This window comes from Mobula birostris, chromosome 2 (assembly GCF_030028105.1).
Source record: "Mobula birostris isolate sMobBir1 chromosome 2, sMobBir1.hap1, whole genome shotgun sequence".
Lineage (NCBI taxonomy): Eukaryota > Metazoa > Chordata > Chondrichthyes > Myliobatiformes > Myliobatidae > Mobula > Mobula birostris.
The window spans coordinates 170,971,554-170,986,030 of record NC_092371.1 but is presented as its reverse complement, the minus strand read 5'-3'; the positions used below and the strand labels follow the sequence as shown (position 1 = coordinate 170,986,030).

Sequence of the window (14,477 nt, the reverse complement as noted above, 5' to 3'; positions counted from 1 at the left end):
TTGCCAAGATCCTAGTCCCGAGTCCTAGCCTAGTCCCGGGTTCTGGTTCCAAGTCAATACCCAGGTTCTGAGTCCCAACCAAGACCCAGGTTCCGGGTCCTTGTCCAGGCTCTGGTTCTGGAGTTCTAAGTTCCTAGCCCAGGGTCCTAGTTCCTTGTCCTGGTCCTGCTTTCCTAGTCTTAGTCCTAGCCCAGGCCTGGTGTCCTTGTCTTGTCCAGGGCCTGTGTCCATGTCCAGCATTGTTTCTTCCTGACTTCCCTTGCTTTCTTGATAAACCTTGTCCTGTTCCTAGAACTGCAGTGTCTGTGTCTTGCAATTCGGTCTCCTCCCAGTGCCCCCTTGTAACAGAACAGTTCAGCCATACATGGACCCAGCAACGCAGACACTGTCATTTAACTCTCGCCACCCTGGGTTCCCTTCTGTTGAATAACCCCCCACCCGCCCGGGTGGTCCATAGTCCAGGAAAGCCTGTTAGATCACTAGGAGGCTCCCATAGAGGGGGAGTACTGTCATGGTCTGGTACGTGAAGTCCGTATTCCGGTTCACTATTCTGTCTATTCATTATTCTGGGTTTTCCTGTTTTCCCTTGTTCCATCGGGTGCCTTAATTGAGGCACCTGGTTCTAGTTTTGGGCTGGCTACTTAAATAGCTCCTGGATTCAGCTTTGGCTGCTGGACTGTTCCCTTCCCCTCCCCCTCTGAATCCCTGGCAGTTACTTTGGCAGTTTATCTCAACAGTTACTTCGGCACTAACCTTTGTCTGTAATCTTTATCTGTTACCTTCGCCTGCTACCCTGCCCGCAACCTCGCCTGCGTCCTCGCCTGAATCACTGTCTAGTTCAACCGCTGGAATGAGACTGGAGCCTTGCCACGCCAAGATAAGGAACTATCTATCGTTGAGTTTGGAACTGTCTCTTTGTGTCCCTGTGTTTAGTGTCCATGTCAAAGAGGAGTCCCAGTCCTAGGTCCTGTTCCCAAGGAGGGGTCCTGACTCTGTGTAGAGCCCCGGCCCTAAGTCCTGTACCGAAGGAGGGGTCCTGGCTCTGTGTTCCGTGTACGAGTCCCGGCCCTATGTCCAAGGAGGGATCCCGGCTCTGTTCTGTGTTCCTGTGTTCAAGTCCAGGGCTCTGAGTTCCTGTGTTCCAAGACCAAGTCCAAGGCTCTGAGTTCCTGTGTTCCAAGACCCAGTCCAGGGCTCTGTGTTCCTGTGTTCCAAGACCAAGTCCAGACGCCGTGTTCCAGCCCTGTCCAAGTTCTGAGCTTCGTGTCCTCATCCAGTTCCGGTGCCCCTTCCAGTCCAAGTGCCTCGCCCAGCCCAGGAGTACCTCGCCTAGCCTGGTGCTGGAGATTCCTCATCCTGTGCTGGATCGTCCCCATCCAAATCCTCAACAGTTTACCTCGATAGTTTACCTCGGCAGTCATCCCGGCCCTGCGTCCAAGAAAGGGTCCCGGCCCTGAATCCTAGAAAGGGTCCCGGCCCTGCGTCCTAGGAGGAGTCCCGGCTCCGTACCAAAGAGCCTAACCAAGCCGAGTCCAAGAGCCGAACCAAACCTAGCCCAGGAGTACCTTGCCCAGCCTGGTGCTGGAGATTCCTCATCCTGTCCTGTAGCCACGTCCTGTCCTTGCCAAGATCCTAGTCCCAAGTCCTAGCCTAGTCCCGGGTTCTGGTTCCAAGTCAAGACCCAGGTTCTGAGTCCCAACCAAGACCCTGGTTCCGGGTCCTTGTCCAGGCTCTGGTTCCGGAGTTCCAAGTTCCTAGCCCAGGCTCCTAGTTCCTAGTTCCTAGTTCCTCATCCTGATCTCACTTTGTTAGTCTTAGTCCTAGCCCAGGCCCGGTGTCCTTGTCTCGTCCAGGGCCTGTGTCCATGTCCAGCATTGTTTCTTCTTGCCTCCCCTTGCACTCTTGATAAACCTTGTCCTGTTCCTAGAACTGCAGTGTCCGTGTCTTGCAATTCGGTCTCCTCCCAGTGCCCCTTGTAACAATGTGATGGGCATATGTTATTATGCCATTGCGTCATTAGAGCACACCTTACTAAACGTAAAAACAAAGAATAGATACATTTGTTCCCAGTTCCGTGTTCTTCTTTTGATCGATTTATGAAGTTATAAAACATAACAGTGGCAACAAGGAGGTATTAAACAAACCCAAAATGACTACCCACCTGTTGAAGTGTAGCACGACATTTGAGTTTTAAAAAAAGACAGGAAATTGACAAAGTTAATGGGTTCACGAATAATGTGTTCTGGGTGATAATACATACATACATACATACATAAATAAGCAGAAATGCTTGGCCATCTTGTAATCAAAGATGGACGTGTTTGATTACACAAGAGATCTGGTTCATGAATGCTGAGTGAATTGAGTAGTATTTTGAAGCAAATAAAATAGCCAATAAAAAACGAATGCCAGTGTTACTGAGTGTAATAGGTGGAAAGTTTGCTTAGAAGTTTGACTGCTCCAACCAAACCAGTTAAATTGGGCCTTGTGCAGGGATGAACTTGCCCTTGATGGAGGATGCATTATGTGGGTATTAAGAATTGTTGTACCGTCCAAGCTGAGAGATAAAGTGTTAGAGGAGCTACATGTTGGTCATCTAGGCATGGTCAACATGAAAGCATTAGCTCAAAGCTTTGTCTGGTGGCCTGGGATAAGTCTGCAGATAGAGTACCTTGTCATGCACTGTTCAGAATACCAACATGTCCAGAAGATGCCAAGAGCAGCATCTCTCCATTGCTAGGAATAGCCTCCATTGGATAGTAAATGTTTAGAAGGCTATGGGCCAAATGGAGCTAGCTGCAATGGCCACGGTAGCTAAAGGTTAGCATATACTCAAGTCATCTTGTATACTTAAAGTGGAGATTGATAGGTACTTGATTAGTAAGAGCATCAAAAGTTAAGGGAAGGAGGCAGAGCATGGGATTGAGAAGGATAATAAATGACCCATGTTTGAATAGCAGATAAGACTCCTAAATTGCATGGCTTTATAGTCTTTTGGCTTGGGGATTGGGTCTGTCCAGCAATCAACCATGATCAAAGGGCAGAGCAGACTCAATGGGCCAAATGGCATAATTCTGCACTATGTCTAATGGTCTTTCTATTCTGAATCTGTAACCTCTGGTCCTAGACTTCCCCACTCTATCTAGAATTTTTCAATATATGGTAGGTATGCCAGCCTTGGGCCCGAGTCACTTTGTTACATAAAGTACTGCTGTCTTGTAACATGGAGCAACAAGGGTAACAGAGACAAGGTCTGCTTACCCACTCAGCCACTGCCAAGATCACTAGCATGCGTGCATTTTCGATATTAGTACTTGGGGAGTGATTAAGACTGTAAAACATTTTTGATATTTGTTGCAAATACGCAGTGTATGAACCACTTAAGCACTGAGCTTCCCAAATACGGGTCATGTCACATTCTCCCGCTCTGAACCACGTCTTTTGCCATCTGTTCGACTTACAGATGGAGCCTGAATTTAAAGGAGAATCTGTAAGGGATGATTCCATGTTCTAAGCCTACACTGGTAACACACACAGAAAAAATGCTGGTGAACGCAGCAGGCCAGGCAGCATCTATAGGAAGAGGTACAGTTGACGTTTCGGGCCGGGACCCTTTGTCAGGACTAACTGAAAGAAGAGATAGTACGAGATTTGAAAGTGGGAGAGGGAGGGGGAGATCCAAAATGATAGGAGAAGACGGGAGGGGAGGGGTGGATCTAAGAGCTGGAGAAAGGAGAGGATCATAGGATGGGAAGCCTGGGGAGAAAGAGAAGGGGAGAGGGGAGCCCGGAGGGTGGAGAGCAGGCAAGGAGTTATAGTGAGAGGGACAGAGGGAGAAAAAAAAGACAGAGAAAAAAAATTTTAAAATATTCAAAATATATTTCATTTTCTTTTTTATTACAAACAAATAAACAAAAAAAAAGCACATCTACAAAATCCACAACCTTGACAAAATCAAATTAAATATTGAGCAGCAAAACGGAGAAAAAATATAGAGGCAAAAGTAAACCTACACAGCAGAGGTGCACTGCACCAAAAAACCTCAGTCCTCACCCTGTAAGAAAGTCCAATACAGGACCCCATATCTTTTCAAAGATGTCCCCTCTGTCCTCATTACATAGTCTCAGTCTCTCCAAATGTAAAGTCTTTGCCAGTTCTCTCAGTATGTAGGCAGAGTCCATTTTCCACATTTGCAGGATTAACTGCTTAGCAATCACCATGCCAGACAATAGAGCCATTTTTTCATACTTACTGGCTGACGATAGGGAGCTTGTTGCTCCAAGGATGGCTATAAGTGGGTCTGGTTCCCACCGCTTCCCATAAGCCTCAGAGAAACAGTGAAAAATACTTTTCCAGTATGCATAAACCTTACAACATGACCAGAATGAATGTGACAAGTTACTGTTCACAGATTTACATCTATTACAAACTGGTGAAACATCAGGGTAGAAACTGTGCAACCTTTCTTTGGAATAATGCAGTGTATGTATTGTTTTAAACTGTATAAGTCTGTGTCTAACGTTGACCAAACAATCATGTATACTCTTTAACACCCATCCCAGACCTCCTCTGTCAGTTCTACACCCAATTCATCCACCCATGCCTGTTTAAAACCTTCAGTATTCACCCGAGCTCCATTATGTGGGATCTGATAAAAACAGGATACGGCACTACCAGTAACAGGATCAAATTTATTTATTGCCTCCAGGGACTCATGTTTGTCTAAAACTTCAAATATATTTCCTATCATAATCTTGAATTTGTAAATATCTAAATAAACTAGATGCAGGGATATTGTAAACTGCTTGTAACTGCGCAAATGAGGCAAAGTTTCCATTAATATATAGGTCACCTATACTACAGATGCCTCTCTGTTTCCAGGTAGGGAAAAACAGTATCATTCAGGCCAGGCAAAAAGGAATGATTGTCACAAATCAGAGTGTTAATATAAGTTTTTGGGGCCTTAATGTGTAGTTGAATCTGCTTCCAAATTCTTACAGTGCTGCCAACCACAAAGCTGTTACTAAAATGTGACTTATCAACTGCAGTGGGGCTATTAAGGAGAGCTGGTAAGGGAGGCTTCTTACAAAGCACTTGCTCTATGAGTAACCATGCTGGGCACAAGTCTGAGGTAGAGGGTGGGCCTTTTTTCCACCATGGAAGAATGGATAGGTGGGCAGCCCAGTAATACATTGTAACGTCCAGTAGGACAAAACCACCTGCTTCCTTGGGCTTTGACAAGTGCTTTTTAGTCATTCTAATGGCTTTATAATTCCAAATGAAGGGTATAATAATTGAATCCAATTGCTTGAAATATGACAGAGGAATAAAACATGGAATTGACTTGAAAAGATGAAGAAATCAAGGCAGTACAATCATCTTGATTGCATTAACCCTCCCCACCAAAGAAATTGGAAGGGTTTTCCAAAAGTCAATATTGCGTTTAGCCTGCTGAACTTTGTTTCGCCAATTCACTTGCAAAAGGTCATCTGGGTTTTTTGTAATAGTCACATCAAGATGGGAAAAATTATCATAAGTTATTTTAAAGGGAATGTACTGTAAATATGCTGTATTAACCACTGCAGTGACTGGTATTAGTTCACTCTTATCCCAATTAATAGAGAAACCTGAGAAACTACCAAAATTATTAATTAGAGTCAGAAGGGTGGGTATTGATGTTTGTGGGCTGGAGATATATAAAAAGATATCGTCAGCGTATAACGAAAGGTGATGTTTATGTCCATGCATATCAATGGGAGATATCAAAGGGTCCTGTCGGATGCTAACAGCCAGTGGCTCAATGATAACTGCAAACAAAAACGGAGAAAGGGGGCAGCCTTGATGAGTCCCACGATGAATTGCAAAAGGGGAGGAAATATTCTGATTAGTGACAATAGAAGCAGATGGGTGTGAATAAATTATCTCTATCCATTTAATGAAAGATGGTCCAAATCCAAATTTCTTAAGTGCAAACATACTAAAAATATATTAAACAAATAAAGAAGGGATGGGGTGTGAAGGGGCAGAGGGGCATTAACGGAAGTTAGAGAAGTCGATGTTCATGCCATCAGGTTGGAGGCTACTCAGACGGAATATAAGATGTTGTTCCTCCAACTTGAGTGTGGCTTCATCTTGACAGTAGAGGAGGCCGTGCATAGACATATCAGAATGAGAATGGGACGTGGAATTAAAATGTGTGGCCACTGGGAGATCTTGCTTCCTCTGGCGGACAGAGCGTAGGTGTTCAGCAAAATGGTCTCCCAGCCTGCGTCGAGTCATGCCAATAAATAGAAGGCCGCACTGGGAGCACCGGACGCAGTATATCACCCCAGCCGACTCACAGGTGAAGTATCGCCTCACCTGGAAGGACTGTCTGGGGCCCTGAATGGTGGTGAGGGAGGAAGTGTAAGGGCATGTGTAGCACTTGTTCCGCTTACAAGGATAAGTGCCAGGAGGGAGATCGGTGGGAAGGGATAGGGGGATATGCTGTGCCCAGTGCTCCCAGTGCGGCCTTCTATATATTGTCGAGACCCGACACAGGCTGGGAGACCGTCTCACTGAACACCTACGCTTTGTCCACCAGAGAAAGCAGGATCTCCCAGTGGCCACACATTTTAATTCCACGTCCCATTCTCATTCTGGTATGTCTATGCACGGCCTCCTCTACTGTCAAGATGAAGCCACACTCAGGTTGGAGGAACAACACCTTATATTCTGTCTGGGTAGCCTCCAACCTGATGGCATGAATATTGACTTCTCTAACTTCTGTTAATGCCCCTCCGCCCCTTCACACCCCATCCCTTATGTATTCATTTAATTTTTTTTATTTTTTCTCCCTCTCTCTCTTTTTTCTCCCTCTGTCCCTCTCACTATAACTCCTTGCCTGCTCTCCACCCTCTAGGCTCCCCTCCCCCCTTCTCTTTCTCCCCAGGCTTCCTGTCCCATGATCCTCTCCCTTCTCCAGCTCTTGGCTCCACCCCTCCCTTCCCGTCTTCTCCTATCATTTCGGATCTCCCCCACCCCCTCCGACTTTCAAATCTCTTACTAGCTCTTCTTTCAGTTAGTCCTGACGAAGGGTCTCAGCCTGAAACGTCGACTGTATCTCTTCCTAGAGATGCTGCCTGGCCTGCTGTGTTCACCAGTATTTTGTATGTGTTGCTTGAATTTCCAGCATCTGCAGAGTTCCTGGTGACTGGTAACACACCCCAGCTTTTCCTCTGCTTCACCAGCGACTGCATTGGTGCTGCTTCCTGCACCCAATTACATCAACTTTGACCCCGAACTTCCACCATGCTCTTACATTTACTTGGTCCTTCTCTGACATTTCTTCACCCTTTCTAATGTCTCTATGTTCAGCTCTCGATCTACTGGCATCTTTTACAAACCAATTGACTCTCACATTTATCTTGACTAGACTCTTCCCACCCTCTCACTTGTAAAAATGCTACAGTATTCCCTTCTCTCAGTTCTTCCTCTGTCTCTACCACATCTGTTCTTAGAGTGAGGCTTTCCATTCCAAAAGATCTATGTCCTCTTTTTTTCAAAGAACAGGGTTTCCCTTCCACCACCATCATTACTGCCCTTACCCACATTTCCTCCATTTCCCAGACATCCTCGCGCCATCCTCCCGCCATCATAACAAGAGTAGAGTTCCCTTTGTCCTTTCCTGCAACCCCACGAGCCACAGTGACAGCACATTATTCTCCATAACTTCTGCCATCTCCAATAGGATCCTACCACAAAGCAACAAAACATATCTTTTCTGCCAATAGGCCCCCCCCCATCCGTTCTTCGCCTTGCATAGGAATCTTTCTGTAAGTGACTCCTTTGTCCATTCATCCCACCCCACTGATTTCTATCTTGGCGCTCATCCTTGCAATCTGGATGCTCCTACCATTCTCCCTCACCACAATTCAGAGCCACAAACAGGTGACGCTTTACCTGCAAGTCTGTTGGGGTCATCTATCGTATCCAGTGCTCCTGGTGTAGCCTTCCTTATGTCAGTGAATTCCAACACAGATTGAGGGAACCACTCTGTTGAGCACCTTCACGCTGCCTGCTGCCAATAACAGTGGCTACCCACTTCAAATCAACTTCCGTTTCCATTCTGACAAATCTGACCATGGCCTCCTCTACTGCCATGATGAGGCCAAACTCAGGATGAAGGAGCAACAGCTTATATTTCAACCGTATAGCCTCCAACCTGATGACATTGGCATTGCTTTCTCTAATTTCTGGTAATTTCTCCTTCCTCCTTCCTTCTCATTTTTCCATTCCTCATTCTGGTTACCCCCTTAATTCTTCTGTTCTTCTCACCCGCCCATTGCCTCCCTCTGGTTCCCATCCTCCTTCTCTTTCTCTGACAGTTCACTCTCCTCTCCTATCAGAATCATTCTTACTCAGCACTTTATCTTTTTTGCCTATCACCTCCCCGCTTCAACCTCGAAACAGTTTATTCCTCTCCATAGATGCTGCTTGACTTGTTGGGGTCCTCCAGAATTTTGTGTGTGCTACTCTGGATTTCCAGCATCTGCAGAATCTCTTTCGTTAATCAAAACTGCACACACATACAGAGCTTGCCACTTGTTGGACCATTGTTCTTCACAGTGAGAAACTAGCTCAGACATTGGATCTTTCAGTTGTGTGGTTCAATCTCTAGTATTAGGATGTACAATCAATATGGATAAACAGCTTTTTTATAATGCATCTCATAAGCTACTAGACCCACACAGACTTTGGTAACTGGTTTATTATTGTCACATGTGTCAAGATACAATAAAAACATCAGTTTTATTGATGCACTATACATAGCGTTCTGTATGGATGCATAGTTACTTGGTACGCAACTGTTCTGTACATCAAGCTGCAGAGAGCTGTGGACACAGCTCAGCACATCACGGGAACCAGTCTCCCCTCCACGTCTATATTTCCTGCTGCATCTGTAAAGCAGCCAGCATTAATCAAAGACCCAACCCACCCTGGACATTCTCTCTCCCATCGGTTAAGAGAAAGCATATTCCACCAGCTTCAAGTACAGCTCCTACCCTGCTGTTATCAGGTTCCTGAATGGACCTCTTGGGGCGTCACAGTCACGTATCAGGTAGTGTAACACTCTTACAGTGCCACTGCGTGTAAAGCGTTTGTATATTCTCCCTCTGACTGCATGGGTTTCCTCAGGATGATCCGGATTCCTCCCACCATCCAAAAGGCTAATAGATCACCTGGGTGTTAATGGGCAGTGCAGGCTCATCGAGCCACGAAGACCTGTTACCGTAAAGTCAAAATAAAAGATGGACTCGGCCACGTAATGTGCCTGCTTATGATCTTGCACTTTATTGTTTACCTGCACTGCACTGTTCTCGGCAGCTCTCACACTTTATTTGTTGTTGTTATTCTTTTACCTTATTCTAGCTCAATGTACCCTGTAATGACTTGATGTGTATGAACAGTATGCAAGACAAGCCTTTCACTGGTTCTCAGTACATGTGACAATGATAAACCGATACCAAAATACCAAAATCTTTGTTTCACATGGATACTGGTCTGGGTTTGCACTAAACCAACACTCCAGGTGTAGACAGTTCTCAGAGCAATTTCAGAGTAAAGGGTTTTGCATATGTACTGAGAGTCTGCTGATTCAGCTCATGACGATTTCTAAAATTCTGTGGAATCTGCAAATGTGAATCTTTTCCAAAAGCTCCCTTCTGAAAAGAACTATAGCTATTAAAACAAGAACTTCATGCCATCTTAAAAATTTCTTCCCCCAGGTAGTTAATCTGATCAACCAATCTCACTCCTCCCCACCCCCTCTATTTATTACCTCAGTCACTACACTGCACTATAATAATGCTGGTTACATGCTGCTATTTATGTATTTATGCACATTTTATTCCATATCCATACCTTAACCTCTAACTTTATTTTTTGTATAATTTGTTATTCTATATAATTGTTGAACATTGTAGTTTTTTATTGCATGGCACTCCAACACAACCATGACAAATACTTAATACATGCAAATGTAGATGGTGAATAAAGCTAATACATTTGAAAGTTGAAGTTTGCTCATTATCTCCTTATGGCAATATTTTTACTGTAATTTCAAAGTAAAGGTCAGCTTCAAAATTCAGTTCAAGTGCACTTGCGCAATTGCTAAAGTAAAACTGTACCCAGAATCAGCAAATTCAGAGTCAGATTCAGATTCAGATTTTGATTTATTTGTCACCATGTGCATCGAAACATAAAGTGAAATGTGTTATTTGGAAATGTATCAGGTAGGAGGTACAGAAGCCTTTGGTCCCACACCATTAGTTTCAGGAACGGTTATTACCCTACAACTATCAGGCTCCGGAGCCAGTGTGGATAACATCACTCACCACAACTCTGAACTGATTCTAGGAGTCCTGATGAAGGGTCTTGGCCCTAAACATTGATTGTTTACGCATTTCCATAGATGCTGCCTAGCCTGCTGAGTTCCTCCAGCATTTTGTGTGTGTTTTGCTTGGACCTACAGACTCACTTTCAAGGAGTCAAAAACTCATATTCTCAGTATTATTTTTTTTTATTTACACAATCTGTTTTCTTTTGTCATTTGTCAATCTTCATTTATGTATAGATTTTCATAAATTCTATTGTATTTATTTTCTTTTCTTGTGAACGCCTGCAAGAAAATGAATCTCAAGGTAGCATGTGATGACATATATGTACTTTGATAATTAAATTACTTTGACTTGGACTTTGAATCAACAAAGATGTGCTGGAGACAGCCCGTGTCACCATACATTTCGGCACCAACATAGCACAGCTACAATATTCAGCAGAACAGCACAAGTAGCAGCAACAACAACAAAACAAGACAACAGCAAACTAAGCCTCTTTGCGATCCCTCACACACCCAGATAGGCCGCCAACCCCAGGAGAGGCCGCCTCTGGGCCTCCAGTCCTTATCCCTGAATTCTCAAACTTCCAGACATCGGGCCTCCAACTCTGCACTTGATCCCAAGATGCCAATCATGGCTTGATATTCTAATATTTAATAAAATCTTGTGCTTTAATTTTTCATTTTCTGTTCAGCAGGTTAGTTGTGTCAAACAGAGGGATGACGCTAGCAAGGACTCCTCCGATCACTCTCTCTGAGGTTTCAAATCCTCTTTCTCCATTCCGTTGCATGGTGCTGTAGTGGTCAGTGCAATCACTTTACAGCGATAACCGATCAGGGTTCGATCCCATTGCTCTCTATAAGGAGTTTGTATGTTCTCCTCATGACTGTATGAGTTTTCTATGGGTGCTCCGGTATCCTCCCACATTCTAAAGATGGACGGCTATGGTCAGAAAGTTGAGAGCATGCTATGTGGCACTTTAAGCATGGCGATACTTGTGGGCAGCCTCCCAGCACAATCCTCGCTGATTTAATACAATGTGTTTCACTTACATATGACAAATAAAACTAAAGTTCCTCTTTATTTAATCTTTTATCCAATAATTTCCAGTACTGTACTCAACCACTTCAACTGTGCTCAGTCCCAACCAGGCTGCCCCCCCCCCCCCCAGCTGTCAACATTCCCTCTGACTGACGCCCTCCAGCCACAGCCCTCCCCTAACTAGCCGTTTTTCTGACTGATTCCTCTTTTTATTGACAGGTTCCTGCTGGTCTTTGGCTGTTTGGTTCTGTCTGTGCTCTCTACAATCCCGGAACACGCCATTCTCGCTTCACACTGTCTCTTCATCCTGGTGAGAGCCTCATATTAAATTCTTTCTCATGGGCAGGGAGAATTCAGTTACAGATCACTGAATCCACTGTGCGTGTGTGGACAGCAGAATCATCAAATCCTTCTGACCAGCGATCAGAGTTCAATTCCAGCCACCGTCGGCAAGGGGTTTGTACATTCTCCCTGAGTGCATGTGCTCCCACTGGTGCTGCAGTTCCCCCCGACATTCCAAAGAAGCACAGGTGAGCAGGTGGACTGGGTGTGCCTGGGCAGCGCAGGCTCTTTGGACTGGAAGGGCCTGTTACCGTGCTGTATCTCTTTCAGGTCTGTCATCCTGTTGTACTGCAGAGGCTTGTGAGTTCCTGAAAACCCGGGAGAGATGCCATTTGGAGTTTAGTCATCTGTCATTTAGCACCTGCTGGGGCCACCCATGGTGTAAGGTCAAGGGGGAGTCTCGGGCAAAGAGCGATCCAGCCAAGACCTCAGAAGTGCAGCTGGTTGTGACGGAGAAAGGCTGGAGGAGGGCTGGAGCAGTGAATGATCCCCAGTCATCTTGCCTTACATAATACAAAATACTCTGCAGATGCTGGGGTCAAAGCAATACTCACAACACACTGGAGGAAATAAGCAGGTCAGGCAGCATCCGTGGGAACGATCAGTCAACGTTTCGGGCCTGAACCCTTCGTCAGGACTGTAGAGGGAAGGGGCAGAGGCCCTATAAAGAAGGTGGGGGGAGGGTGGGATGGAGAAGGCTGGTAGGTTCCGGGTGAAAAACCAGTAAGGGGAAAGATAAAGGGATGGGAGAGGGAGGTGATAGGCAGGAAAGGTGAAGAAAGAATAGGGGAAAACACAATGGGTCGTAGAAGGAGGTGGAACTATGAGGGAGATGATAGGCAGCTGGGGAGGGGCAGAGTGACATAGGGATAGGGGAAGGGAGGGGGAGGGAATTACTGGAAATTGGAGAATTCTATGTTCATATCAAGGGGCAGGAGACTACCTAGACGGTATATGAGGTGTTGCTCCTCCAACCTGAGTTTAGCCTCATCATGGCAGTAGAGGAGGCCATGTATGGACATATCCGAATGGGAGTGGGAAGCAGAGTTGAAGTGGGTGGCTACTGGGGGATCCTGTTTGTTGTGGCGGACAGAGCGGAGGTGCTGGACGAAGCGGTCCCCCAATCTGCGTCGGGTTTCACCGATGTAGAGGAGGCCGCACCGGGAGCACCGGATGCAATAGATGACCCCAACAGACTCACAAGTGAAGTGTTGTCTCACCTGAAAGGACTGTTTGGGGCCCTGAATGGTGGCAAGAGAGGAGGTGTAGGGACAGGTGTAGTACTTGCTCTTACAGGGATAAGTACCAGGTGGGAGATCCGTGGGGAGGGACGTGTGGACCAGGGAGTCGCGGGGGGACCGATCCCTGCGGAAAGCAGAGAGGGGTGGAGAGGGAAAGATGTGCTTAGTGGTGGGGTCCTGTTGAAGGTGGTGGAGGTTGCGGAGGATAATGTGCTGGATCCGGAGGCTGGTGGTTCCTCCCTCCTGGTTCCGCCTCCTTCTACTACCCATTGTGTTTTCCCCTATTCCTTCTTCACCTTTCCTGCCTATCATCTCCCTGCTTCCCCACCACCACCTCTTTATCTTTCCCCTTACTGGTTTTTCACCTGGAACCTACCAGCCCTCTCCTTCCCACCCTCCCCCCAACCTTCTTTATAGGGCCTCTGCCCCTTCCCTCTACAGTCCTGACGAAGGGTCCCGGCCCAAAACGTTGACTGATTGTTTCCACGGATGCTGCCCAACCTGCTGAGTTCCTCCAGCGTGTTGTGAGTGTTGTCTTGCCTTATATACCACTGCACCCTGGCCCCCATCTGCCAAGGACCGTGTGGTGGCTGCCCATGCATCAGCCTCTCCATGTGAAACAAAGTCACGCACAGGCAATCTCCATTAAGGAAATCCACCCTAACATCCCGGATTAAATCCCGGAGCGATCAAAATGTGGTGAAGTGGGCGGGATTGTGAGCTCTGTAAGCCCCTAGTCCCACATTGCATCAGAATATGTGGATTCTGGATTGGTCTCTACATCCATCAGAAGACCTAATAGACAACCCCTTAGGAGAACATCATACACAACTTGAGTGATCGCACTACTATCTGTAAATAAATAAAGAAAAAGAAGGGAAGAGACTGTGAACGTTTCCTTCCTGAGCTCACGGTGAAAATCAGAATCATTTATTTATCACATGAACATCGAAACATACAGCGAAATGCATCGGTTTAGTTAACAACCAACACAACCTGACAATATGATTGGGGGCAATGTTCATCGCATTTTAACTGTATATTGTTAGTGGCTTGTCAAACCTGAAATCAAGGCAGCTATAAACCTAGTACAACTGTTAAGGGCCAAAATTGGACAGCAGGTTGAAGAAACTGGATTGTGGCAGTGAACCAAAAAATGAATACTATATTTGTATAAAATTACTACTGACATCACTCGCACATTCACCCATCAGTCACACTCAATAACTATTAGTAACTCAGATCCATCAGCAATTAACAAAGCCTCAAACCATTCATCTGCACATCCATCACTCACACCTGTCAACCATTCACATTTCCACCATCTTCTTGTTTCTCAGGTACTGCATGCATGCATCACTCCTTGACATCTTGCATAGCCATAAATCCTCCTCTACTTCCTGTGTTCCCACAGCCATCATAGCTGTTCACCATAGGAGCACACTATAATTACAGTATATGGCACAGGTTGTCT

At 45.7% G+C, this 14,477-nt stretch overlaps 1 protein-coding gene across 1 annotated transcript in view; it reads left to right on the top strand.

Annotated features, from left to right (window-relative positions):
• The window catches only part of kcnq5a (potassium voltage-gated channel, KQT-like subfamily, member 5a), a 385,749-nt gene that overhangs the window by 275,668 nt on the left and 95,604 nt on the right, over nucleotides 1-14,477 (top strand). Inside the window, exon 2 of the mRNA XM_072278222.1 lies at nucleotides 11,640-11,730. Within this exon, the coding sequence (XP_072134323.1) occupies nucleotides 11,640-11,730 (91 nt within the window). The remainder of the gene's footprint in view (nucleotides 1-11,639; nucleotides 11,731-14,477) is intronic.